Source organism: Uranotaenia lowii, chromosome 2, assembly GCF_029784155.1.
Source record: "Uranotaenia lowii strain MFRU-FL chromosome 2, ASM2978415v1, whole genome shotgun sequence".
NCBI lineage: Eukaryota > Metazoa > Arthropoda > Insecta > Diptera > Culicidae > Uranotaenia > Uranotaenia lowii.
Genome location: NC_073692.1, coordinates 116,970,024 through 116,995,722, shown reverse-complemented (window position 1 = coordinate 116,995,722; position 25,699 = coordinate 116,970,024). Strand labels below are relative to the sequence as shown.

General features: G+C 34.1%; 1 protein-coding gene across 3 annotated transcripts; it reads left to right on the top strand.

The window, feature by feature from the left end:
* Nucleotides 1–1,827: 1,827 nt before the first annotated feature.
* LOC129746795 (phospholipase A1 member A-like) lies at nucleotides 1,828–25,322 on the top strand. 3 transcript variants are annotated; one of them, XM_055740675.1, is made up of 8 exons: nucleotides 1,828–2,328; nucleotides 2,407–2,503; nucleotides 3,019–3,191; nucleotides 11,265–11,388; nucleotides 11,465–11,710; nucleotides 11,773–11,955; nucleotides 13,709–13,901; nucleotides 25,044–25,322. In XM_055740675.1, the coding sequence occupies exons 2-8, from the start codon at nucleotides 2,452–2,454 to the stop codon at nucleotides 25,132–25,134; spliced, it is 1,062 nt and encodes a 353-aa protein (XP_055596650.1). In that variant the 5' UTR covers nucleotides 1,828–2,328; nucleotides 2,407–2,451; the 3' UTR covers nucleotides 25,135–25,322. The 3 variants fall into 3 exon arrangements, with proteins under 3 accessions (XP_055596650.1, XP_055596649.1, XP_055596648.1); XM_055740674.1 differs by having other exon boundaries at nucleotides 1,828–2,345; XM_055740673.1 differs by having other exon boundaries at nucleotides 1,828–2,503.
* The last annotated feature ends 377 nt before the right edge of the window (nucleotides 25,323–25,699 follow it).

Genomic DNA, 25,699 nt, shown 5'->3' with positions numbered 1-25,699 from the left:
GTTGTTGAGTTTTGTTTGTTGTTATCCAGCAAAGCTTGTTTACCGTTGATTAGGTGGTAATTTAAGAGTGAAGAATTTGTCGTACAGATTCAACATTCAAACCAAATAATGGACCAAAACGTGCAGTAAAAGTCGATCTAACTAGTGCATCAATTCAAGGAATTTGTCAAAGTGTGTCTGCCATCTCCGTTACTCCTCGAAGGTCGTGAAATAACCTTTAAAAATTTCGTTTCAGGAGATACCATCGTCAAAAGATTGCTAGTGATAACAGGACTCTTTTTTTAAACAGTCTACCGCCGGAATTCAGCTAAAGAATTATCAATGGATATAGAAGATATAATTTTCGTGAAAGACACTTTCTCGAGAAAGCTTTTATAAGCCGTTCTTGCTACCAGAGTACGAAATGATTTCATTCGATCGATACGGGAATCCTTCAAAAGCAAAATTAAGATAAGCGAGCGGAAATGTTAAGAATATGTTCTGTTCTGGAATAATTAAATCACCTGAATAAATATGCCGACTAGTAATTTTTTCCCCCAATTGACTTAGACGCAAACATGAGACTCAGCTTATTTTGTCAATTTTAACTATTAAATTGAAAAACCTCTAGAGTGTATGTTAAGCTTGCCAGATTGCCCGGTTTTATCCGGGTTTGCCCGGATATTTGATGCAAAATTTCGATAAAGTCCGGTCCGGCCCGGTTGCCCGGATATCGTAAAAAAAGTCCGGATATTGCCCTGATTTTTTCACAATTTTTACAAAGAAACCTAAAAAAATAAAAGTTTTTGAGTAAGTTTTAGCAATATCGATTAAAGGTATGGAAATTTTCAACGATTGTTTCAAATAATTTCGCTGATTTACTTTTATAAACCTTTAAATATTTAAGTGTTCCAAAAAGTTTTTGGAAATCTGCAATTACATTAATAAAATATTAATTTCTATTTTTTTTTGCATTTTTTCATTGCTTTTATGTGTAATTACACCATAATTTTGCCCGGTTTTTGCCCGGTTTTTGGATTTGAAAAATTGAAATCCATGCCCGGATTTTGCCAGGTTTTTTTGAAAAAATGCCCGGAATTGCTAGGCCCGGATGGGGGTGGAAAAATTTCTGGCAACCTTAGTGTATGTACCTTTGCCAAATTTTTTGCCTGCGTGATTACTTCTGAAAATACGTATTCGTTAAAAAAAACGCGTTTGTTGTTCCTGGATGAAATAAAAAGATACTGAATAATTGTTGGCAAATTTTAACGGGCTTTTGAAACCAAAGGAAATTCGCGGATATTAAAGAACCATTTTGTATTTTCAACACAATATTCATGCACAAAACAAAATTCCCAACGGATCAATTTAAAAAGTTCTCATGGATTCCAAACATTGACTTCCGTTACTGGAGACTGAAGGATTATTCAATTGTCCTTTGATTTGTTGCAGCTGTCTCTGATCGGGCATCTTTCGCTCTGATTCGATTTAATTTGAATTATCTACAATTATTTTTGAAATTATTTTATGACGCTAAAATAAAAAGAACAATCAATACTACGTATTTGACTCCCGTTACCTGCTTTCCCCGGGACGGTTCAGTTGTTTTTATCACGTTGATAACTCGAATTACGGTTAATTGAACACCAAAATCTTCCTAGAAAATTATTACATCAGCAAAAATAATGGTTCGCTTGTTTACACTTGAGTTATAAATGCCAAGATATCATGGCTTCCTACTATGGTTTATTTTACAATCGTGAGGTTGGTAGGCAATGTCGGCAACAGATGGCAGTGTAATCGCTTTGCGAACAAATGATCGGATTTTCCTCAGAGTGTCCTGTCTGTTTGTCTGTGCGTTATGAATGAATAGTAGCATGGAGTCAGCAGGAAGGTAGGAGGTATAATTTGTCCATGCGACCCAAACCTTTGTTGGCGGGTGGTAGACAATCACATATGTACATACCTACTTACTGCCAATATGCATGGGTTGAATGGGTGGCAAAATGGTGGGCAAAACGGTGTGTGGTGGTCAGAATGATATGTCTATGGAGTTGTACTTTGGCAAAGTACTATGGACTATGTGCAAATGGATTTTCTATGCTGCCAGCCGAACCCATCGTCGTTCGGTCAGTCAAGTTCAGTACAACCCCAACCTCCGAAGACTGTTGCATGCACGGTGCAGCAACTGCAAAACACCTTCGAAGCCGTATTTTACTCCTAATCGGACCGCTTTTAAGTGCTGCTGTTTTCAAAGTCAAGTGTACGAAATACATAATAAATATTGGAGGCATATACGCAAATTCAACCAGTTTGTGTTATCTGATGAAGTGGTGCTAAGTGAATGAGGTTAACTGCTGCTCAATGTACTGATAAGAAGATTTTACAAAATATCAACATAATAGCTAAGGATTCTCTTCTTTCAAGATATCAGAGCGCCTGTGTGAAAAGCTTTTGAAAATCGTTATAACGATGATGAAAATAATTATCCTAACTGTGGTCATCTCCAGCGGCTTTTTGATTTGTAAGTGTAATATTCACACCTGATTTTGCGAAGAGAAAGATCATCCAGACCGAGCGCAGTGCATCATCATACGAGACGTGGAGACGAAGTTATCAACCGGATCGAACCCATCAGTAACATTCAATTGCTCCGTCATGCATCGGAAAATCGCCGTACATCAGCGCATTCAGTCCATGGATTAAAAAACTCATCAGAAAGAAAAACTCTACAATTTTTCAGAAAAACTCTTTCTGTATAGCTAACCGAACCACGCACTGTAAACGCCACAAAGCTGTTCAACCTCCATGCACATTCCACCCTTTACTATTAACCTATGTACCTATCAACTTTCATTTCTGACTCTCACTTCTTTAAACTTTTCTGTTGAACCAAACAGAATCTGACTATTCAAACACCTTCAAACTAAGCTTTCCTCTTCCGCTAAAACACTTGCTTTTTTAAAGGCAAAAACCCTCTATGATTAGCGCATGTGATTCGATTTAGTGTACTTTACAAACCCGAAGACCACTTTATAGATGCACAGGCGCAGCATTTGTTGGCCCAGGCGCTCTATCTGGGCGATCCGGATACGTACAACACCACCAAGGAGGACTGCGTGTGGAAACGGGGCCACGGGGCCGATCGCTGCCCGGATCCGGACATCCGAACGATCCTGTACACATCCGGGGTGGTGAAGGACAAACTGGAGGTGAGTGCTACTACTACTAGCTGGTTAGGAGGACGATTATAAGAATTCAGTAATGCATAACATGAAATCAAGCATTTTATATGCATTTTATAAGGCATATTCCACGAGTCGAAATTTCACCTAGCATTGCTGACTAAAGTAATACAACCAGGATAGAAATTTTAGCTCTGATTATCTGTGATCGGTCCTCAGAGCTCATCTGAACTTATGTATCTCTCCTGAATCATTTCATGGAGTCAGAACGACGAAGTGAAATTAAGCAAGTCGCGTTACGTTACAGGAAGTGCAGTAGGCGTTGGTAGGATCGGACGTAAATTTTTTTTTCCGCGTGTGTCAAAATCGTTGTAGGAAAATTCTTTTCCATGTCATTCAATAAGGGAAAAATTAAATTAAACAGTTTCCTCTAATAGTGAAGATGGATTTACCGTAAAGGCCCTCGAATTCCTATGCTGCTCTTCCCAAAATTCCCTAGAGCACGTGAATAAGTCTAGCGAGGCAGAGTGTTGTTCCCCCGGCCGGATTTGGGGCTCATTGGGCAGGACGAGTTTCAACGTCCTCTTTGGCAAAAATTCAAGTAAACCGAAGCTAAGTTTTTGTTTCTTTTTATTTCATTTTTAATGCATTTTTAAAGCGAGTTCTATGTACTTGAAAATTTTGTTTAGCAGCGGTTTGCGTTTGCGATGCACATTAAGTGCTTTGAGAAGCATTGAAATTTTGATTTACTTTCCGAACCGTTTTGAAGTTTTAGTTTAAATTAAAGTTTTCGTTTTGGCATATCACGGTTCGTTTGAGTTCCTCAGGGATGTTTGTCTTGTCCGATTTTTATATCATGATTTTTTTTATTCTACTAATGATACTTTTTAACAAAGTTTATTCGTTATTACGATGAAACTGTTAAATTTTACTGACAAAGATAAAAAAAACACTTTTAAAGTAAAATTTGACAATATAGGTATTATTCACAAAGTTTCTTTTTATAATCAGTACCTAATATATATCTCTTTCTCGTAATTTTTTAGCGATCTTTTTTTAAAATTTAATTGAGAAAAGCGAAATTAAGCCACTTAAATATTAAAGAGTTACAATGTTATCACTTCGCGAGCTCAAATACTAACCTTAAATAAGTACCAAAAAGTATTAAACTTTCTGCAAACCTTTCCCAAAATTGAACATGTTATCATCAATTGCATCATCTATAACTTTTTGATTCTTATTCCATTTTTTTTAGTGTTTATTTGTTAATTCTGTTCAAGAGTCGTTTCGAGAATCAGTGATGTGTTAGAGATTATGGTGAGGGAAACAGCTAGCTTGTGGGAAATTCGAATGGTTACTTTTCTAATTGTTTGAGTGTTGATAATTCTTTTTAAATTTTCCAATTAAAACACCTCGCAGATTTTATTAGGAGTTTCTTACGAAAATGTCTAGGAGCATAGGAGGTGTAGGTCAACCAAAGTCGCACCATTTTCCAAAAATGGCTCCTGATCCAAACCTCTCCCTTACTAAAAAAAACTCCTTCCTGAGATACTCGAATATAGATTCGCAGACGTATAGACGGTTTCTATAGCTGGTGATACTGACTTATCATTGCTCTAGAGCTTCCAAAACAAGCTTTTGAAGAAAACTGGAATAACAGATTTATGGTTGATCCTAAAAAGTATCTTACTATTAATCCTTCCTGCATCCCTCTTTGACTACTAGGACGTGGCCGGCGCCGTTATTGATCTTTTTTTTTTTTTTAATGGGAGAGCATGAGTTTTGTGCATTGAGAATGAGTTGCTAATCCCAAGCTGCATTCTTTTGGCCCTTTTACAAAATTGATGGCCTCGATCAATCACGGAGTACCAACCATTGGCGATGAGGAACTCGTTCTACTTAGCCACGCCAGCGAACATGAAATTCTAAATGCATTGGATGATTCGATACAATTTAATGTTATATTTTTATTAAAACCATGAAAAAAAATGGTGATATTTTTGAAGACTAATTCAAGCATTTCGGGCTTCATGATTTAAGGTGGATATGAGTCGTCAAACAAGCTAGGCTAAGCAAGTCGCGTTACGTTACATGTTAGTTTCAATCTCCAAAATTACCATGTTGAATTTTGGAAATATGCGTTGATAATATCAATGATAATGGAAGTTCAGAAAAATTATAAAATTTTCAAAGAACTCTTGTGTGTCGAATGAGTTGTTCAAAAACTTATTATTTTGTCAGATAAAAAGGTGAAAGTTTATCTGTACTTTGAAAAAAAAAATTAAAAAAATGTTATTGTGAAATCGTGTCCGACCAAAGGTGTAATAGAAGTCAATCATCAGTAGAATTGATTGAAAGGTAACAAATTTTGAAAATTTTACAATAAATGAAAATTTGCAAATAAAAATCGAGTTTACAGGTTTTCACTTTAATTAAGGTTCCACCGAGAGTTTAAACTCACAGTTTAATTTGGCAGAAAAAATAAATTTTGTACAAAGTTACAGCCAAAAATGCATCGTATAATATTTTTGCGTATAATCTGAACGCATACGGTTACGAATTTTTACGCAAAAGTTTCACATGGCTAATATGCTTTTGCTTCCTTTAAAAGCTCGTATTATGTTTGTTTGTAAATTCTAAAGAGGTTCTTTTACATTTTGTTCATTTTAAGGACATCAAACTCAATAGAAAACAAAACGCAATAAGGGCTTGTTTCTTCTCTCCCACTCATCTTTTCTCGCGCCATCAACATTGGATAACATTGTATTTGATAGTTTAAATATAAAATCATTTATCTCAGTAGTAGTTTTTCAAAAAATTGCAAAGTTTTCATGTAATTTGACACTCTTGCATGGTAAAATTAACATAGAGTCAACCGACTTGATGAAAATTTACAAAATTATAGAAACAGGTTGCCAAAATTGCCCAGTTTTATCCAGGTTTGCCTGGATATTTAATACAAAATTAGGGAACAATCCGGGCCGACCCTGTTGCCTAGATTTCATTGAAAAATGCCTGGATTTTGTCCGGATTTATTCTCTTTATTTGACAAATCCAACAATTATTTATTTATGCCTCCAAATCGAAATGTTTTAAGCAAGTTGTATAAAAATAAAAATGAAATGTTTTTTTTGAAACTATAAATACGATTTAAAATCTGTCAATAAGTTTTGTGAACGAAATTTTTTTCAATTTTTTCTAGATTTTTGTTGAGTTATTTCTGGGTTTGACAAAATTCTCCCAGATTTTCGGTCGTCAATTTTGAAATCAAGCGCCCGGATTTTGCCAGTTCTCATATAAAATTCATTTCCCGGCCTGGATTTTTACGTGCTGAAAAAGTTCAAGCAACCTTAGTTTACAACAAAGTAAACTTGATTCTATTTTTATTTGGCAGTTTACACTAAATGAGGCAAAAAAAAGAAAAAAGGCCCATAAGTCACATGGGATACTCTTGCGTAGAACGGCAGTATACATCTATGACAATCTGAACATACTATTGCATAGACTTCGGATTCAGATTTTGTTGTTATTCAATGATTTTTACAGATTTTCTGGTTTTTATAGCCAAATACGAACAATATTCACTCTTATTTGGTTAGTAGAAGAAGATTATGTTTTGATTAGTTTTATAAAGCAAAATTCAATCAAACGAGTTCTTACATTATTTTTGAGTATAGATTATAGGATGGTGTGGGGTGATTTGCTCCGATTTTATGTTTTGTTTATACTTATCTTTTTGTGAAATTTTAAAAGCTTACCATCTTCAACACTGTTTGGCAGCGAATAAAGCCTAAAAACTTAGCACAAAAAATAAGAATGAAATGTAGTACTCATGGTGAGTTAATAGAAAATGTTCATGAGAAGAAAAAAATTTTACTTTTTGTCGTGATTTCACAATTCTTAAAAATCTTAATTCAGAGATTCGCTCAGATACGGTTGTCGCTCTCAAGAATAAGTCATTGAACTACTCTTGTAAATGACAGACGTATCTTTGTTTTGTTTTTTGCCTAGTATTTATTGCCAAAATAACAAACGTTGCCATATAGAAATTTATTTTATTTTATTTTATTTTATTTATCTTCAGTTTGCCGAATACAACTATTATTTTATTTTATTTCATGCATATCCTTCATCTCATCTCTACATTTCTTCTCACCTATATTCTCATTAGAAACATTTATTTGCCAACTTTTGTTTTTCTGTAAAACATACTATTCTCAGTAAAGGCTTTCCTAATCTGTATTTATCCTATCGCTCTGTCTTTGTTTGCCCGAGCCAGAACAATTCAAAAACACACTTAGCAACAGCTTTCCTAATCTGTCCTATTCTTGTCACTCATGGAGGCCAAATCGAAACAAACAATCAGCCGCAATAGTCTTAAAAATCTGTGCTTTCTAAGCCAATTCCACCTTTTTTCCACTGGAAGGCCAAATCAAAACAAATAATCAACAACAGCAGCCTTAAAAATCTGCGCTTCCTAATCCAATCCATCTTTTTCCACCGGAAAGCCTTATCATAACAACAATCAGTAGCACAGCCTTAAAAACCTGCACTTCCCAAGCCAATCCGTCTTTTTCTACCGAAAGGCCAAATCGAAACAAACAATCAGCATCAACAGTCTTAAAAATCTTTTTAAGCCAATCTGTTTTTTTTTTTCACCTGAAGGCCAAATATAAAAAAAACAATCAGCAGCAGCAGGCTTAAAAAACTGCGCTTCCTAAGCACCGTTTTTTTCCACGGGAAGGCCCAATCAGAACAACAATAAGCAGCAGAAGCCTTAAAAATCTGCTCTTCCTAGACCAATTTCCTCTTTATCCACCGGGAAGCCAAATCAAAACGAACAATCAACAACAGCAGCCCTCAAAATCAACGCTTCATAATCCAATCCTTTTTTTTCACCGGAAAACCAAATCAAAACAACAATCAGTAGCACAGCCTTAATAAACTGCACTTCCAAAGCCAATCCGTCTTTTTCTAACGGAAGGCCAAATCGAAAAAAAACAATCTGCAGTAACAGTCTTTAAAATCTGCGCTTCCTAAGCCAATCCGTCTTTTTCCACTGGAAGGCCAAATCAAAACAATAATAAGCAGCAGCAGACCATAAATTCTGCGCTTCGTATTCCATCTTTATCCACCGGAAGGCCAAATAAAAACGAACAATTAACAGCAGCTGCCTTAAGAATCTGCGCTTCCTGAGCCAATCCGTATGTTCCCACCAGAAGGCCAAATCAAAAGAAACAATCAACATTAGCAGCCTAAAAAATCCGCTCTTTCACTTTTCCGGGGGCCAAATCAGAGATTTTTTTTTCGATTCTTACGAATCTCAATATAGAGATTCACTCAGATACGTCTGTCGCTCACAAGAATAGATCAATGACTGACTTTGTTTTGTTAGTTTTGTCTAGTGTTGCCATAAAGCAAACGTTGCCATAGAAATTTACATTATTTCATTTATCTCCAATGATTACGAATACAACTATTATTTTATTTTATTTTATTTTTATTAAACTTGTTTTGTTTTCTGGATATACTTCATCTTATCTCTACACATTTTTCCGAAATGAAAATATAGACTTTTCCTCAGTAAATATAAAATTTGAATATTTGGTCAGTGAATCTCTTTCATTTTTATAGATTGGCAGCCCATATGAATTAGTTTTTGTTTTAAGACGAATTTTTATGCAATTAAAAATTTATTGTTTTTTCAAAGTTTTAATTTGCAAATGCTAAAATCACAGTGTTTGAAAAGTTTTTTAACATGGATATTTTTGTGGACCATCATTTTTGGTTGGAATTTCCTAATTTGAAATTTCCTTGCACTAGTTCGCGTTATCCAAAAGAAACAAGAATGTATTAACAATATTAACATACATATATCTGGTTAAACTAAATTTGAACATAGGTAAATTACATTAGTCCAACACTTTAGGCATGGTTTCCAACCAAATTTTCAAATACAAAGTTTTAAAACCTTGTATTTCAAGATAATTTGACAATATTTTTAATATTCATCTGGATACGGATATAAACATCTATTAGTTTCCAGTATTCTATATCTTCGGTTATAAAAGATGAAATTAAATAAATCTAAGTAGAACAGTGTTTCAGTAAGATGCAAAATATGAAATTTATCTTAAAAATAAAAAGGTACATGAACATAAATCCATCCATATCTATATGTTCGACTACATAACATTAATTTCATTTTTTTTCTCATATCAAATGTGAATAAATTTGATAATGTGAACTTCTCTTTTACGGCAGTACTGATGCTATTTGGACATTAATGATGAACAATAAAAAAAACCTATTTTTTAGGACTATTTTATTGGGATTTTCATTTCAATTCCTGTAGGCATTAAAGGTCAATTTAAGAGAAAAGGATCAACAGGTCATTCATCACAATCGGTTGAACAATTGTAAAAATTATGATTGTTTTCTGTTGTTAACCATAATGCTTGTGTTTTTAAAAATATTGAAGAGCTACAGTGTACAGTGAATCATCTACTTAAATAAGTATGGGAGGAATAATTCATGTTCATCATCTTGCATTTTTCCTAACTTTCTATCTGTCTATAAAATTTCATAATCTTAAGATGTCATAACTAAAAAGTTTGTTTATTCGGACAGTGTAGCACTAGTTTTGACCTGGTGTCGCACTGCCATCGGGCGGTAGTGCTCCGAATATTTTGTCAGTTTTGTGAGAGAGCGTGTGTGTGAGTGAGGTAGCAATACACTGGCGACGATTTGTGTTTGTTTTTATCGGGTTTAGTGCAACACTGAACAAGGAGAGAAAACGAATACGATATTAGAGTTGTGTCTGAACTTGTTGTTTTGTATTTAAAAAAAAACCTTTTAAAATTTCTTTTCCATTGCTTCGAAATTCACTCGAAACTTATTTAAGGTGTACCGTATTTGTACTTATAATATTTTAAACCATTTATTTACAGTTTTTTATGTGCCTTTGAAGAAATAGTAGTGATTTGCTAAACAGATCACATTTTAGTATGGGGATTTTTATTACTCTCGCACAAATTTACATACCGGTCAATACGGTAGATTTTGCATTTATCAATTACGTACCCATTCACACTGATGAATGTACGCATGTTGTTCCAATCCTTGTCTACGGCGAAAAGCATCTTTTGTGTAGGTATCAGCAACAACAACTTCATCAGTAATTAACGTGAGCTTTAACCATTAACCAACTTCGGAGCGACCCTTGGGCCGGATTGTTCAGGTTAACGGTTGTCCGAAGCTAATCTCAATGTATCAGTACAGTAGGTGTCAGGGCTACTCTTGAAACAAGTTTAGCTACCAACTTTTAACCATCTAGCTTAGATAAGCTCGGTTTTTGAAAATGATGTTTTGCATTAATTTACCTGTGGAATCAAATTGCAATTTTAAATGAGCAATTTGAGCTGACTTTCAAAAACCACACACGTGGTTGAATTAATTGCTTTTGTTCTAAAAGTGAATGAAGAATCTTTTCCGGGATAATTAAATGTCATTGTATCATGAATTCTAAGTTTCTACTTTTCCGCTATCCCTTATATGTACTATGTAAGTCTGCTACCATCATGATGAAGCCGAGTATTTCCTACCTCAACCCTCACGCGATTGGTTTCACCTGTTTATGAGCCAGTGGGGGCTTGACATAGCCGGCTTTTTTTCTCTCTCATACTTAAGCTGCAAGCGCCACCATCTAGGGGTGTTCAATTTTAGTTATCTTTTAATTAGCATGAAATCAAGAACATAAATCGGATGGAATGTGTTTTTTGTCCTCCAATATTTTCAACAATGATCTGGGGTTCAATAACACTTTTTTCAAATATGAGTACCCACAGAACACCTGCGAAATGATAACTCAATTAATAGTTCAACTGGGGTATAATTTAAACAAGATCATTACCGGCAATTCGTTCGAGTTTGTCCCACTGACCGAGCTCATTGCCATCGGTGTTTTGTTTATAATATGTCACTCACTCACTCACTCACTACTTTTCGTGATAGCATTGATATCGTTGCGTGAGAATTTCAGTGAGAAAATGTTAGCAAGTTTATGACCTTGATTATTATTTCTCATTTCATTTCATTCAGTTTAACATGAATCACCCCGATTGGCTTAACGATTCCGAGTGGGATCCGGCGAAGGAGAACGTTATCCTCATCCATGGTTATGCCGGTGGAGATGACACTTTGCCGATGGCGGTTTTGAGAGATGGTAAGTCGAGCCCTGAGCCAAGTTTTGTGAGTTGATAAGTACGACAGTTACAGTTAGATCCTATCTTGCGTTTCAGCGTACATCAGTCATGGAAAGCACAACGTATTCGTCGTAGATTGGGGAGTGTTGGGACAACCGCCTTGCTACGTAGCAGCCGTGTACAACATTCGACCCGTAGCCACTTGCTTGGCTCAGATGTTTATCCGACTTCGAGATCTGGGACTGCCGGCGGAAAGAACGACCTGCATCGGACACTCACTTGGAGCGCACATCTGTGGACTGATGGCAAATTATCTGAACTTCCGTTTGGAGAAAATCATTGGTGAGCGAAAGTTGTTCTTGAAGTAAAGTATTGAGACTTAAAAGGGCTTTCATGCATTACAGCTTTGGACCCTGCTCGACCCTTGATTAAACCGGGTAATATGAACCGTTTGGACCCTGGAGATGCTAAGTTCGTACAGGTCATTCACACGAACGCTGGGCATTACGGAGAGGGTGGCAGGATGGGTCATATCGATTTCTGCGTTAATGGTGGACGGCGACAGCCTTACTGTGGGAATAGTACAAGTAAGTTAGAGTTTTAAATCTAATATATAAAGATGAGTTGGACTATATATGTTTGTTTGTATGCACCTTATACAAATCCACACCGCTTAACCGATCAGCTTGAAATTTGGTACAGCTATGTATTTTAACCATGGTAAGGTTTTAGTAATAGTTTTGAGCCCCTCTCATCTAAGAAAAGGGACCCTCCCATACAACATTCGTTTTTTCTTCCACGAACCAAAAGTCATGGCACCATTTTGTCGACCGCTTTTCGTTTCCTTTGGCGGAGTTGTTTTCACCACCCCCATGGGCTGGGCGTTAGAAACGACCATCCAGTATTCACGTGTACTGGATAGCAAATCAAAGCTTGCTGAGCATTCAAATTTAGAAAGGGAAAATTTTGGCGGGTGTTTTTTGTCATTCTACTTCAAAGCACGTGAAACTGGTACGAGGTATTTGGATGCAATAATATGCCTACAATTTGAATTGAAAAATCTAACTAGCCAGTTAGGAATATAGATATTGACAAGCATTGTACATAGTGTTTATCAAAGCTTTTTACCACCGCTGGGGGGCTTTGAAAGTCTACAAAAACATACAGTGAACTGAATAGTGAACACTGAACAACTTTTTGGACTGAGTGTTGAAAAACTTATGAACCGATTTTCATAATTTCCAGCTTTTAAGAGCCAACCATTTTAATATTTATGGGATTTTTCATAGAGAAAGAAAAAAAATATTAGATTCAGCTTTCAGCCTCTTAGATAGCCTTCGAGGAATTCAAACGGGGGTTTAGAAAATTGATTAAGAAATTAAATCTAAGGTTTTGAGTACTATACAATTCAATTTCATTGGTAAATTTCTAACTTTTGAGTCATTTTTGGTCATCAATGTGACTTGACAACATTGATCACTTTTCACAATAATTAATGGGATGATTGTGTCCAACAATAGGCGATGGAAGCGCTGCCGAATTTGGGTGATGGTTTTCCATTAGTGCAAGTGGGATGCAGCTAAATTTTCACCCAACTTTTGACATTTCTTACGGGTTTTTCTTAAGGAGAGAAAGAATAACTTTTCGATTCCATCGCCCATAGAAGCATTGAAATATAACTCAAAATAATTCTATTTCATAGCATAATAATGGTAACTTCGGTTCAGAGATAGTTTGTTCTCGATAACTTCAAAAAACTATTAGTGGAACTTTTAACGTTTAAGAACAAGTACTCATTAAGCAGTGTGAGTCTTTTTTGAAAATTTCTAAGTAACCAAAACTTGAATATTGTACAGGGAGATCATGTAACTTGAAAAGTGGAATGATTTCCAAAAGAAGTTTTTATTAAATGGGGGATGTGAAAGTAAAAAAAAAAACAGTTTTATCAGCTGAAGATAGCAAGTAAATGCTATTCAAGCTTCCTTGGAAATGGTGGATGAAATTTTTTTTTTGTTATGATAGGATGAACAAGTATTCAAGGGAAATAGTTTTAATTTTATTTCAACACAAACAAGTTTTTTTTTATGAAAACGAGAAAAACAATAAATAATCTCAATCAAAACATAAAAAAAACTAACAAAACTTACATAGCTCACATGGCCAAAAATTGGCGAAATTTCTTATATCTAATAATGAATACAAAGCTTCCAAAATTTTGAAAAGTCCAACGACTCATTTTGATTTTTATTTTATGCGAACCCGAGCAACGCCGGGTAAAATCAGCTAGTTTACAATATTCCTCAGTTGATTTCGTTTTGTTTTTTGTTTTCAAAATTTTAGACATCAACCTGTGCAGTCACATTTGGGCCGTCTGCTATTTGGCACAATCGATCTATGAAGGGATGGAGCCGATGGCGGAACCTTGTCATCGGAGGTGTCCTTCCAATGCTGTTATGCCTGTTCGAGCCGGCAGGGGTCGCTTTGGGTATGCTGTGGGTTATGCTATTCCGATGGGACAGAAAACGCCACCAAAGTAAGTTTATCAAATTTGTAATTTTAACTACGCAGAGGCTTTAAGGAACATTTCGATTAAGTTTTAAATAACTTGTATCAGAATTCACAGCAGCGTCAAGATATTTAAGTAATATGTATGTGCAAAATATAGCAAGCCACTGAAAGCTTATACTTCAGCTACGATTTCAAAGAAGTTTAAGTTTGTACGGGACACCATCTGTTCTAGAAAAAGTGCTAAGATTACTTCTTTGATTTAAAGATTAAAATATCTCACTAATGCGTGGAGCTAATAGAAGTTGGAAATAGGACTTATTAGAGGTTACGTCAGGAATTTTAAAAACTATTTTTTAAACAATTTATCCATTCACACATTTATTAAAAAAAAAATCTTAAAATTTTGTCCACAACGAATTGGTGTCAAAATGCAGCACGAACTTAAGTCTAATTGGGCTATTCCAAAATAGCTTAAGTTGGTCAAATAAGCTGAAGTTGATCAAATAAGCTGAAACTTAAATGGTGGTCTCGAGCAGATCGAACAACAACAATTAAACATTAAGGATTTCATTTTAAGCCGCTTGTATCAATTTATTGTATCACCAATCTACAGTTTGGGAACTGAATCAACATTTTTCCGAAGTGAAAATAATTTTTTAACTAATTTTAGAGCAAATTTTAAATGATTTGGGGGCGCTGACTATGCAATTATCTAGTTTTTTTTCCATAAGCTCTAGATTTCGAAATATTTTAAGGAAACAGCTAAAAATGTATTATTTATTTTGGCATATTCAACTATAAGACACCAGGGCCGTAGGGAGAACCGCCTCATGGCCTTTGGTGACAGGTTTTTTTTAATGAACTTTTGTTTCAACAATGCATGATTGGTTTTGTTTTATTTTTCAGTACTTTTAAACTATTCATTTTTTTACATTAAATAATATTAAATAATATCTTTTGAAAAACATCCTCATAACTTAAAATTTTAAGCCCAGTTTTGTAATGCAGAGTTAAGTAAGAAAATAGGAAGCTTGGAGTAAGTTATTTTAGGAAAGCCTTCAATGACTCAAAAAAAAACTTATTCCATATAACTCTAGATCAAATTCAAAGTTTCCAATAAATGAAGATAAATAAATGAAATTTTCAAATCTTAATATTTTCGACGTGCTTTGATCACCGTTTGGTTATACTTTAGGATTTTGTGGATATTGTTTGGTTCACCGAACAATATCAACAAAAATCTAAAGAAAATCTTTGCAAACTTGACCAAAAGTTTGGACTTTAGTTTAAAATTAGGCTCTTCGAAAAACTGCTATATACTTAATGTTAAACATCACATCATGAAAAAAGGCTTTTCTGTAATAATTTTTTACGTGAAGATTACATGTTTCGTATACTTTTCATTTAAAATAAATTTCTTGTTGAAAATCTTGTAGATGATTAAAAAAATAAGGGGTTTTCATGAACAAAACTTGTTCTTCATATTTGTCATCTTTAGCTAAAATTTGTATACAAACTGATTTTTGATGAAAAAAAAATGAATTAAATAATAATAAAAATTCTTAATCTGCGATCTTTGACTCCTCAACGAAATAGTCATCTTAATATTTTATCACGATTTAAAACTTACTAACGAACTGAATCTGAATTTAAAATATTAATTCTGAACAAGAATTCTGAACCTTCAATTCCAAATTATGATCTGTTTCCGAATTTCAATACGATTTCTGAAATGTACAAAAAAAACGATCTCTGAATCAAAAAACTACAGATCACAATTTTAAATAACCGCCATGCAGTGAAAATTGTTTCAGAGCCCTTAATCATGAATCACTTTTAACTCTGATATTTTGAATGTCAATTTCAATTCGTTATTTTAATTACAGACCTCGTTCGTTTTCGGCAACATTCAATTTTGTCAACATCCGGTTTGACACATGTGCCAAAAACTAACGGTTTTTAAAATCAACATGACATTATAGTTTTCGCTATAAAACGATCATTAAAGTTTAGACAAACACCATAAATATTTTTATGTTCTTTAATGGTGATAAAATACAACAACTAAAACATATAAAGTACTCTGAAATGACAAAAAGATAACTATTTCAAAAAATTTAAAAACAAATAATAACGAAAGACTTGAAAAGACAAAAGAATAACTTAAACATTATATAGAATGACAAAAAAACCAATATGAACAAAGCCAATCATTAATTTAAAACAGAACTAAAGTGTTCAAACAAAACGTTAATGTGCTAAATGCATAAAAAACATGAAAACAAAAAAAAACTATTGAAATTTGACGAATAATTACATTAATGATTGTGTGAATGGATAAAACCGACACTTCGTCATCCGACACGAGCGTGCACGCCAGTCGGCCGTCAGTCAGTGACAACGAGCTCGCGAGTGAACCCTGTGAGGCAGCGCGGTAGTTCCTTCGGCTAGGTGCGGTCTAGAGACCCGCGGATGGTACTTCCAAACGTCGGACCAGTCTGCACATTTGGCGACCGTGGCAGGTAATATTTCAAAAGCTTAAAAAAACGAGGAATAAGTAAAAAAAAAGCGAACCGAAGAAAGAAAAACAAACGCGATTCACGTTAAAATAATTTTCGTCAAACGAGGTTGAAAATCAAACAGTTTATGAACTACCCATTGCAAAAAAAAACTGGAAAATGAGTAATTAGATTACCCATCATTTTTAAAGTTGTTTAAGAAAAAAGCAACGCTGTTGGAGGACTTTCGAAAGCTTCGGTCAAAATGGAAAAATAGAAACAGCCATTTAGGAATAATGCCGAAACTGGATTTTAAGGAAAACAATTCAGCCTAATTTTAAAGTATGTTGAGAAGAGAGCTTGGAAAAAAAACAATAAATATGTTAATGTTAAGCGAGTCGTAAAGGCAGCTTGATTATGTTCACAATTTCAAGCGAGTTGAGAGGACAGCTTGAAATTGGAAGGCGTGTTGAGAGGACAGCCCGAACATATCGACGCTAGTTTCAAGCGAGTTGAGAGGACAGCTTGAAACTGAAAGGCGAGTTGAGAGGACAGCCTGAGCGTTTTGACAACAATTTCAAGCGAGTTGAGAGGACAGCTTGAAATTGGATGGCGAGTTGAGAGGACCGCCAGTGCATATTGATGAGAATTTCAAGCGAGTTGAGAGGACAGCTTGAAATTAATAGGCGAGTTGAGAGGACAGCCTGAGCGTTTTGGTAACAATTTCAAGCGAGTTGAGAGGACAGCTTGAAATTGGATGGCGAGTTGAGAGGACCGCCAGTGCATATTGATGAGAATTTCAAGCGAGTTGAGAGGACAGCTTGAAATTGATAGGCGAGTTGAGAGGACAGCCTGAGCGTTTTGGTAACAATTTCAAGCGAGTTGAGAGGACAGCTTGAAATTGGATGGCGAGTTGAGAGGACCGCCAGTGCATATTGATGAGAATTTCAAGCGAGGTGAGAGGACAGCTTGAAATTGATAGGCGAGTTGAGAGGACAGCCTGAGCGTTTTAGTAACAATTTCAAGCGAGTTGAGAGGACAGCTTGAAATTGGATGGCGTGTTGAGAGGACCGCCAGTGCACATTGACGAGGATTACAAGCGAGTTGAGAGGACAGCTTGAAACTGATAGGCGAGTTGAGAGGGCAGCTTGGAATTTTAAAGGCGAGTTGAGAGGACAGCCTCCAATGATTGTTAGAAATTTCGAGCGAGTTACAAGGATAGCTAGAAATTAAAAAAGCGAGTTGAGAGGGCAGCCTGAACGTATTGATAAAAAAAATCCATTATGTTGTGAGGACAGCTTGAAATTGAAAAGTATGTTGAAAAGACTATTTAAGTATTTCATCTCATTGGAAACTAAACGAGTTGGAAGGACTGCTTGAGATAAAAACTAATTTTCAAACATATCGAAAGTAATTAGGGCTTTTTACTAAAATATTACTAGAAAATCTCATGAGATTTTATTGAATAAATTATTGATAGAGCAGAATTATAGTTCAGCTTGAAATAAGAGTATACAATACTTAGCGAGTCGAGATAGCGGATCGAATAAATACGTTAAGCATTCTTGAATTAAAATAACAGCAAGGTAACGGCTAAAAGCTTAAGATATGAATAAGACTGGCAATGTAATTGAATAGAAAAAAGTAAGAACATATTTGTTGGACAGCTTGAAATTGAAAAACGAGGTTAGAAAGTTTCTTGGGAAAAAAAGGAGTTAAGCTAACTGTTTGGTTGAATACAGTAGAGGGTAGTTGAATTGATCGATAAACACATCTTGAGAACGAATCAATTGACGTTAGTAATTGCACCTTGCATCGAAAGTAAGATTTCCGATGATTATCATGCAAAGTGAGTAAGAAATTTCCTGAAGCTATCGTATTGCAACCTAAATATCATTAAAGTATGGAAAAAAATGATTATATATGGTTTTTCGTCGATTTTTCACCTCTCATAAAGATTTTTAAATGTGAATCTGTTAAATGTTTGAGAGGGTTCTCTGAAGAAATTGCGAGGGTGTTGTGATAATATAACCTATAGTGCAGTTCAACATTCAAATACTTTGCTTACATAAACTCCGTCAATTCCTTGAGTTTGCAGATTAAAATTAAATTTGGTAAAAAAAACCATGATAAATATATGAGATAGTTTTTAAATATTTTCTATCATATTTTTTTTTTGGGATAGGAGGGGGATGTGTGAATGGATAAAACCGACACTTCGTCATCCGACACGAGCGTGCACGCCAGTCGGCCGTCAGTCAGTGACAACGAGCTCGCGAGTGAACCCTGTGAGGCAGCGCGGTAGTTCCTTCGGCTAGGTGCGGTCTAGAGACCCGCGGATGGTACTTCCAAACGTCGGACCAGTCTGCACAATGATAATAATTAAAGTTGTTTTTACTTATAACTAAGTCAAAAACCCGATTTCATACACTTGACAGTGGATTGTAGCCTTTCTTACAGCCTGTAAATTATATTTGGGTATATATGGCACAAAATGAATTATGAATTATGATAAATGAATTTCATACGCAGATTTACGAGATTTTTGAATGACTAGATTCTGGAATATCTTGTATGATTCCGTTTCTATGACATTATAATCTAACTCAATTTACTCCTTTTGGAGTTACAGCATATGGTAACTTCAAAATGGAAGGGGTATAAAAATTAAGAATACTATTTCAAAAAAGATGCCTGACCATGTATTTTAAATAATTCAACCTCTCAAGTAATGGAAACAAATGCATAGATAAAATTATTGGACAAAATTTCAATTGCTAGAGAAAAATACGATACCGAAACGTAAAAAATCAGCAGAATTAATTTTGAAGATTAAAAATATTGGAAATTTTGAGATCGCAATATTTTTAATTTTGTTAATTTTGCCATTTTTGTCTGTTTTGACACTTTTTTCACTTTCGTCAATTTTGTCAAGTTTTTCAATTTTATCAATTTTATAATTTTTTTTTCTATTTTGTCAATAATGTCAATTTTATCAATTTTCATGATTTTGTCAACATTGTTAGTTCAGTCAATTTTGTATTTTGTCAATTTTGTAAATTTTCATGATTTTGGCAATTTTGTCAATTATGTTAATTTGTCCATTTTTTCAATTTGATCAATTTTGTCAGTTTTATCAATTCTGTCCATTTTGTCAATCTAGTCAAATTTGTCAGTTTTATCAATTTTGTCAATCAATTGTATTTTTCGATTTTGTCATTGTCAATGTCAATTGTCGATAATGTCAATTTTTCTCAAATTTGTCAATTTGGTCAATTTTGGCAATTTAGCCAGTTTTATCAATCTTGTCAATTTTGTTAGTTTTAACAATTTTGTTAGTTTAGTGAATTTTGTCGATTTTGTCTTAGTCAATTTTGTCAGTACTATCAATTTTGTCAATTTTGTTAATCATGTCAATTTTAGAAAAAAAATTATTTTGTCAATTTTGGCAATTCTGTCAATTTTCATGATTTTTTCAACATTGTTAGTTCAGTCAATTTTGTCAGTTTTCTCGATTTTGTCAATTTTGTCAACTTTGTCAATTTTCATGATTTTGTCAACCTTGTCAATTTTGTCATTTTTGTCAATTTAGTGAATTTTCTCAAATTTGTCATTGTCAAATTTGCCATTTTTTTCAATTTTGATTTTGTGAAGTTGGTCAATCTTGTCAATTTTTATGAATTTGGTCAATTGGGTCAATTTTTTAATTTTGCCGTTCAATCAATCTTGTCAATTTTGTCAATTTTGTCAATCTTGTCAGTTTTGTCAATCTTGTCAATTTTGTCATTTTTGTCAGTTTTGTCAATTTTGTCAATTTAGTGAATTTTGTTGATTTTGTCATCGTCATATTGGTAAATTTTTTGTCAACTTTGTCAGTTTTGTCATTTTAATCAAATCATTGAATTATGTCAAGTTTGTCAACTTCTTCAATTTTGTCAAATTGTTCTATTTTTTCATGCTTCAAACTCTACTATGGAGGGCTTGGTGGCGCTACTGTTTGGTTGTTATTTTCCATCGGTCTCAGCAAGTGAAAGTTCGGATTGACTTCCAAGCCGTCATCGTTTTGCTAGACACCAACCCCAACAAAAACAACGCAACAATTGCACTGCACAGGTTTTTCGATGGGAACGAAAAGTTTTCATCGCGCAACGTTAGATCTGGAGAGAGGAAGAGAAAAAGGAACAAAAAAAAAACTAGCCCGAGAGCTTAAAGCTCGAGAGGATTCAGTAGCATTTGTCCTATTGGATTCAATTTGGTTCTACGGGCGAAATTCTCTCCTGCCGTTCGTGCTTAGGAAAAGCTTCCTGAGCACGGTACGTGAGAAGATGAGATGGTGTGCATATATCGTTCGCGTTCCCGTGTCGTTTTCCCCTTCTCAGAGCAAGCTGTGATTGAGAATCTAACGTTGGACTTACCATCACTATTGAAATATGCGATGTGAGGGTCTAGTCCTTAGGCTTGAATTATTCTAATTCGGGGTTGTACCTCGTAGTGCAATTTCTTTTTAAGGAATTTCGATTCTGGGTTTAAGGTCCAGAATTAATTTTTGTTTACGGTTTTCCTAACGGTGGACTGGTATTTAATGAATAACTCCTGCGTTCGGTAATATTAAATTAAAACATCTTTGTTTGACTGACATTTATGTTTGTCAATCGATAGGAGACGCCCTCTGTTTTCCTTCTGCGGAATTACGCGGAGTGAAAGCTTACCCAGTGCTTATCGCGCCATGTTTTCGATAATCTTGATTTTAGTGATTGTTGGTTGTGGCTAGCAAGCCAAATGGCCACGTTTTTTGGAGTGATGATTTTTGATAATTACTATGAAACAAAAATTTTCAAACTATTTTGTATTTTTTTCTTTCTTTTATAGGTTGAAGAAGAAAAAAAATCAAATTTTTCAAGATAAAAATCATTTTTATTGAACTGCTCAGTTTCACAAAAACGTCGAGAACAAAGTTTACAAAAATTCACACAAATACACACAAATACACAGACATCATCAGAACTCGTCGAGCTGATTCGATAGGTACCTATAAAGGTATATCTAAGACCCATAATTAATGATCTCTCAAATCGACCGATAACTATACCTTTCTGAAAGAAAGGCAAAAAAAAGTTAAGAATAAAAAGCACAAAATGATAGGGTGTGCTTCCGGTGGTTTCGAGGTTTTTGTCCATTTTAACCCCACTTGTTAATCTGAATCAGATTTATCATCCCGAAATCACATTTTATGAATTTGAATGATGAATCTGATGATTGCTGAATCGCCACATTGAAGCTTTGTGATGTTAAAAATATTCTGAGAACTTCTAATCTGAATATGAAACAAAAACTCAGGAAGGTTTGTAATTTTCAACTTTTACTTAAACTTTGAAAATATGTATGAGTTTCACTATTACTTAAACTTTGAAAATATGTATGAGTTTCAAAAAGTATGACTTTAATTTTGGATGAATTTGGTTTTATGTTTTATTTGAAACCTTTACCATTTTTTTGACATTCGGGCATATTTTGAAATGCGAAACCATATTTCAACCAAGATCCAAATCGCTTTTCATTTATTATTTCTAATGAAGATTCAAACTAAAAATCAATAATCCTAAACTTGATACAGAATCTAAAATATTAAAAAAGAGATAGAATTTTAATTTTGATTACATGGAACCAGAATCTTTGAAATAAGATCAATCTCACTTACATTTAATATTGAGAACATATATCTACAAGTGAGAAATTTTTTCAGAATTCTGATCCTGGGATTGGTTTTCTATGTTCTGGCATCAGTTCTAGTGAGATAGTTACTCTTGAACAACCTTACTCAATCATCACATTTTTTCAAGCTGAAATATTATATGTTTTAACACTTTGGAAAAATACTATTTGTTGGCACATGGCATCATGAAAATAGACATGAGATACAAGAATTAAGCAATAAAAATGATTTAAAATTATTGAGTTTGCCAAATGTTTACGACTATTAATACAATGGTAACTGAAAGGTAAACCATAGCGATAGCCACGAAATATCTCAATTTAAACAACTTATCACGATTTCATGTTAGCTAGGTAGCATTGAAATCAATTTAATATTATGAATTTTGGTAGTAAAAGTAGAAACTCAAACTTGTTAGTGTCCTTTTCGCGGTCATTTTAGCGTAACCGGGAATCGGGAAGTCTGATGATCCTTTTTCAGGGAATACTCGGGGTCCCATGAATAAATGAAAATGAACATTTTAACACCCTACTGCTTACGAAACCTTATCTATAAGGTATTTTTTTAATTTTAAGATATTTATAAGTATAGCGAAACATTTCAAAAATGTTAATGCTTCAAAAATTCAATTCACAATTATTAAACCCAAGACCCAAAAACTAAGTACTTCAACCTACAAACTTGACTGATTCTTGCTTCAAATATTTGAAATAATCGTGAGAATTTTTTGCACTATCGATAGAAGTTGGTTACCTAGACTTCAGGATATTCATCAAATTTTATCGTAAGTTTTAAATAACTACCCTTTTGTTTCAAAATATGTCATTTCTTGCAGATGATTTTGCTGCTGTCAACAGTTTGCGAAAAGAAAGTTCTTAATGATGAGTGTTGCAAAACAGAAAATTCATATTCTTTTCGTAGCGTTTTAGCACTTTTTATTGGCTTCAGATATTCCTGGGGTTTTTTATCGTTTCCCGGGATTCGGGAATTCCCTTTTTTTATTCCCGAAAATTGCCGATCGGGATATCCCGGTTAAGACACTCTAAACCAAATCATAATAAAGTTCAATGATTGATCAGTTTAAATCAAAATATCTAGAACTGGTAAAACTATTCAAAATTTAGTGAGTAACTTTATAATCAAGATTTTTCGTATGAAAAATACATGAAAAATTAAGAAACTGTGTGTCGAGGTTCAAAATTATGGAGAATACACATAACTAAAAAATTGACTTCCTTTACTTCTAAATTCATATTCCATTATTCAACAGTCAAGGAAAGGCACATAAATTCAAAATCGTAAAAATAAATTAGAATTTCAGAATGTTGTGTATTCTGCAGAAAAAAAACAGTCAAGGCAACCAATCAATTTAATGTTGTATTCAGAACTTCCAACAACATTCAAGAATCTAACAAATTTTTACAATGAATGCTCAGAAACATTTAATAAGAGTTTTGATTTAAAAAAAAAGAAACAAAAAAAAATGTTTTAACTTAACTCAACTAATTAAAGCTAGGGTCTTTCTTAGTTTATAATTTCAACCGAGAGAGGGAAAAATAGTTAGTATTTTTATTTATTTTCAGATTTGTCACGTAAGAAGTTTAATTATTAAGGAATTCACAAATTATGGAGATCTTAGAAACGGTAGTAAGATTTTTAAGAAATTCTTTCTATTGATTTTATATCGAAATCACACCAATTTACTTATTCACCAAGTAAATTTAATGCAAGTTTAATTTTCCAACAAATTGGATTTGAAAAGTAAAAATTTGGAAATCATTCTGCAACACGAGTCGATTTGAAGCGTCTAGGATCGGGGGTGGAAGTGCTCTGATGATTGTTTCGAGAAAATGCTCTCTTCAAAGTTTTGGCACTTCTACCCCTCTTATCTTGACAAGCTCAATTAGGCCGCAACAAATATCAATTTCTTCTTTTGTCATCCCCTCCCTTCATTTTATTCGGGGAATCCGAAGGAGGAAATAAATGAAATTTGAAAGTTTTCTTTAACAAAAGAAGATAAATTAATAGAAAATTTAAACAATTGTTTGTTTGTATGTTTGTGTAAAAACATCAACGGATCACATGTTGATCCTAATGACAGCTTAATATAATAATGAATTACAAACAAGTTAAAAAAATACCTTAATCTACGTAGTCCTCGAAACCATTAAAATTTTTCGGAAAGTGGCCCTTGAAACGTTGAAATCGAAGTACTCGGCAAAGCGGTTAAAAGTTCTAAAAATTATTAGAGCGTTGTTGGCTCCGTAGTTGTTCACTCGGATTGGAACATAGATCTGCAGATTTTGGTTCCTTAATCCTCGGGGTCGCACCCTGAGGGGAATAGCTTCCAGCAACACGGGAAATACAAGAATAAAAGCCAAACTGTGGAAGACTGGAGATTTATGGCCGTTTATTTTATATTCTTGATTTTTTTTTGTAATATTGATTAAAATTGATCCGATTATTCGGTTTCTTGCATGGGAAATAGAATGCAAAATTGTTGTGTGTAGATTTTTGTTCAATTGATTCCAGTTTAATAATATTTTGCAGTTTTTTTTTTCGATGTGTCTGTCCTAGATTTCATAGGAACCCATTCTCATTGGTGATTTAAGCCCTAGAAGCGGTGTCTTTTCCTTTCAGTTATTGGTGACATTTTTTTTTTAAATCAGAGAGACCCCTACTTGAAAAAGATCTTGTAAAACATCATCTGGTTATACCATCTGGTTGAAAAAAAAAAACAACTTCAGAACATGAGAGGCATTAACATGGAAGAAACAGAAGGAAATTAAAATAATCGCTTTTGTATTATTATTAAAAACCCAACCGAATATTTGTTTGGCCGAATAGTTTAAAAAGTCAATATTCGGTATTCGGCCGTTCCCCGAATACCACTATTCGGTACATCTCTATTTTAACCATTAGGTACAGAAAATTCAATTACTTTTATCCTTTTCAGTGCATACGGCTCATATTGTGTGAAGGATGACGATCCACCATTCTGCCCCACGAGCTCCAATACACCAGGGGACAAACGATGCTGCATTTGAGTGGTCCACCGTGTATTCTTAGCTACGATCTAGTCTAGTTCAAGCTTGGTAGCTGATTGTTTAAGTAGTGAGTGTGCGTGTAACTGCCAAGTAGTTACCTTATTCCATCTATACCTAAAAAAAATCGAAAGTATTATATAAAACTTCTAGATAAGTGAGTATTGTTAAACAATTTTATTGTAACAGATGTGGTTAGGTTTATAATAAAATTCTTGATACTTGATACTTTTATTCTTATTTTTAAATTGAGAACATTCTGCTCACAAATCAAAGGATTCTAAATTTATGACATTGGTAAAAATTATGAAATTTCGACTTAAGAAGGTTTAATCAAATTCAAAACAGTGTTGAAGGATATGATATGTAAGTATTTAATCAGATCTGACACAATCAAGTCTTTCCACACTTCATTATGAGCTTTATTTGAACGAATAACGATTTTATCTTTTCATTTTTCTCTGGAGCCACTTTTCGTAAATTTGTTATAGGCGACTATTGCTTTCGAAATGTGTATAGTTTTTGTCCTTTCTGTTGATAAAATGGATTTTTTAAATACATAATAAGG

Coding starts and splice junctions, on each gene's coding strand:
- LOC129746795 (XM_055740675.1), top strand. CDS start 2,452: ATGATGAAAATAATTATCCTAACTGTGGTCATCTCCAGCGGCTTTTTG. Junction 11,389..11,464: donor GATGGCGGTTTTGAGAGATG/GTAAGTCGAGCC, acceptor CTTGCGTTTCAG/CGTACATCAGTCATGGAAAG. Junction 13,902..25,043: donor GGACAGAAAACGCCACCAAA/GTAAGTTTATCA, acceptor TATCCTTTTCAG/TGCATACGGCTCATATTGTG.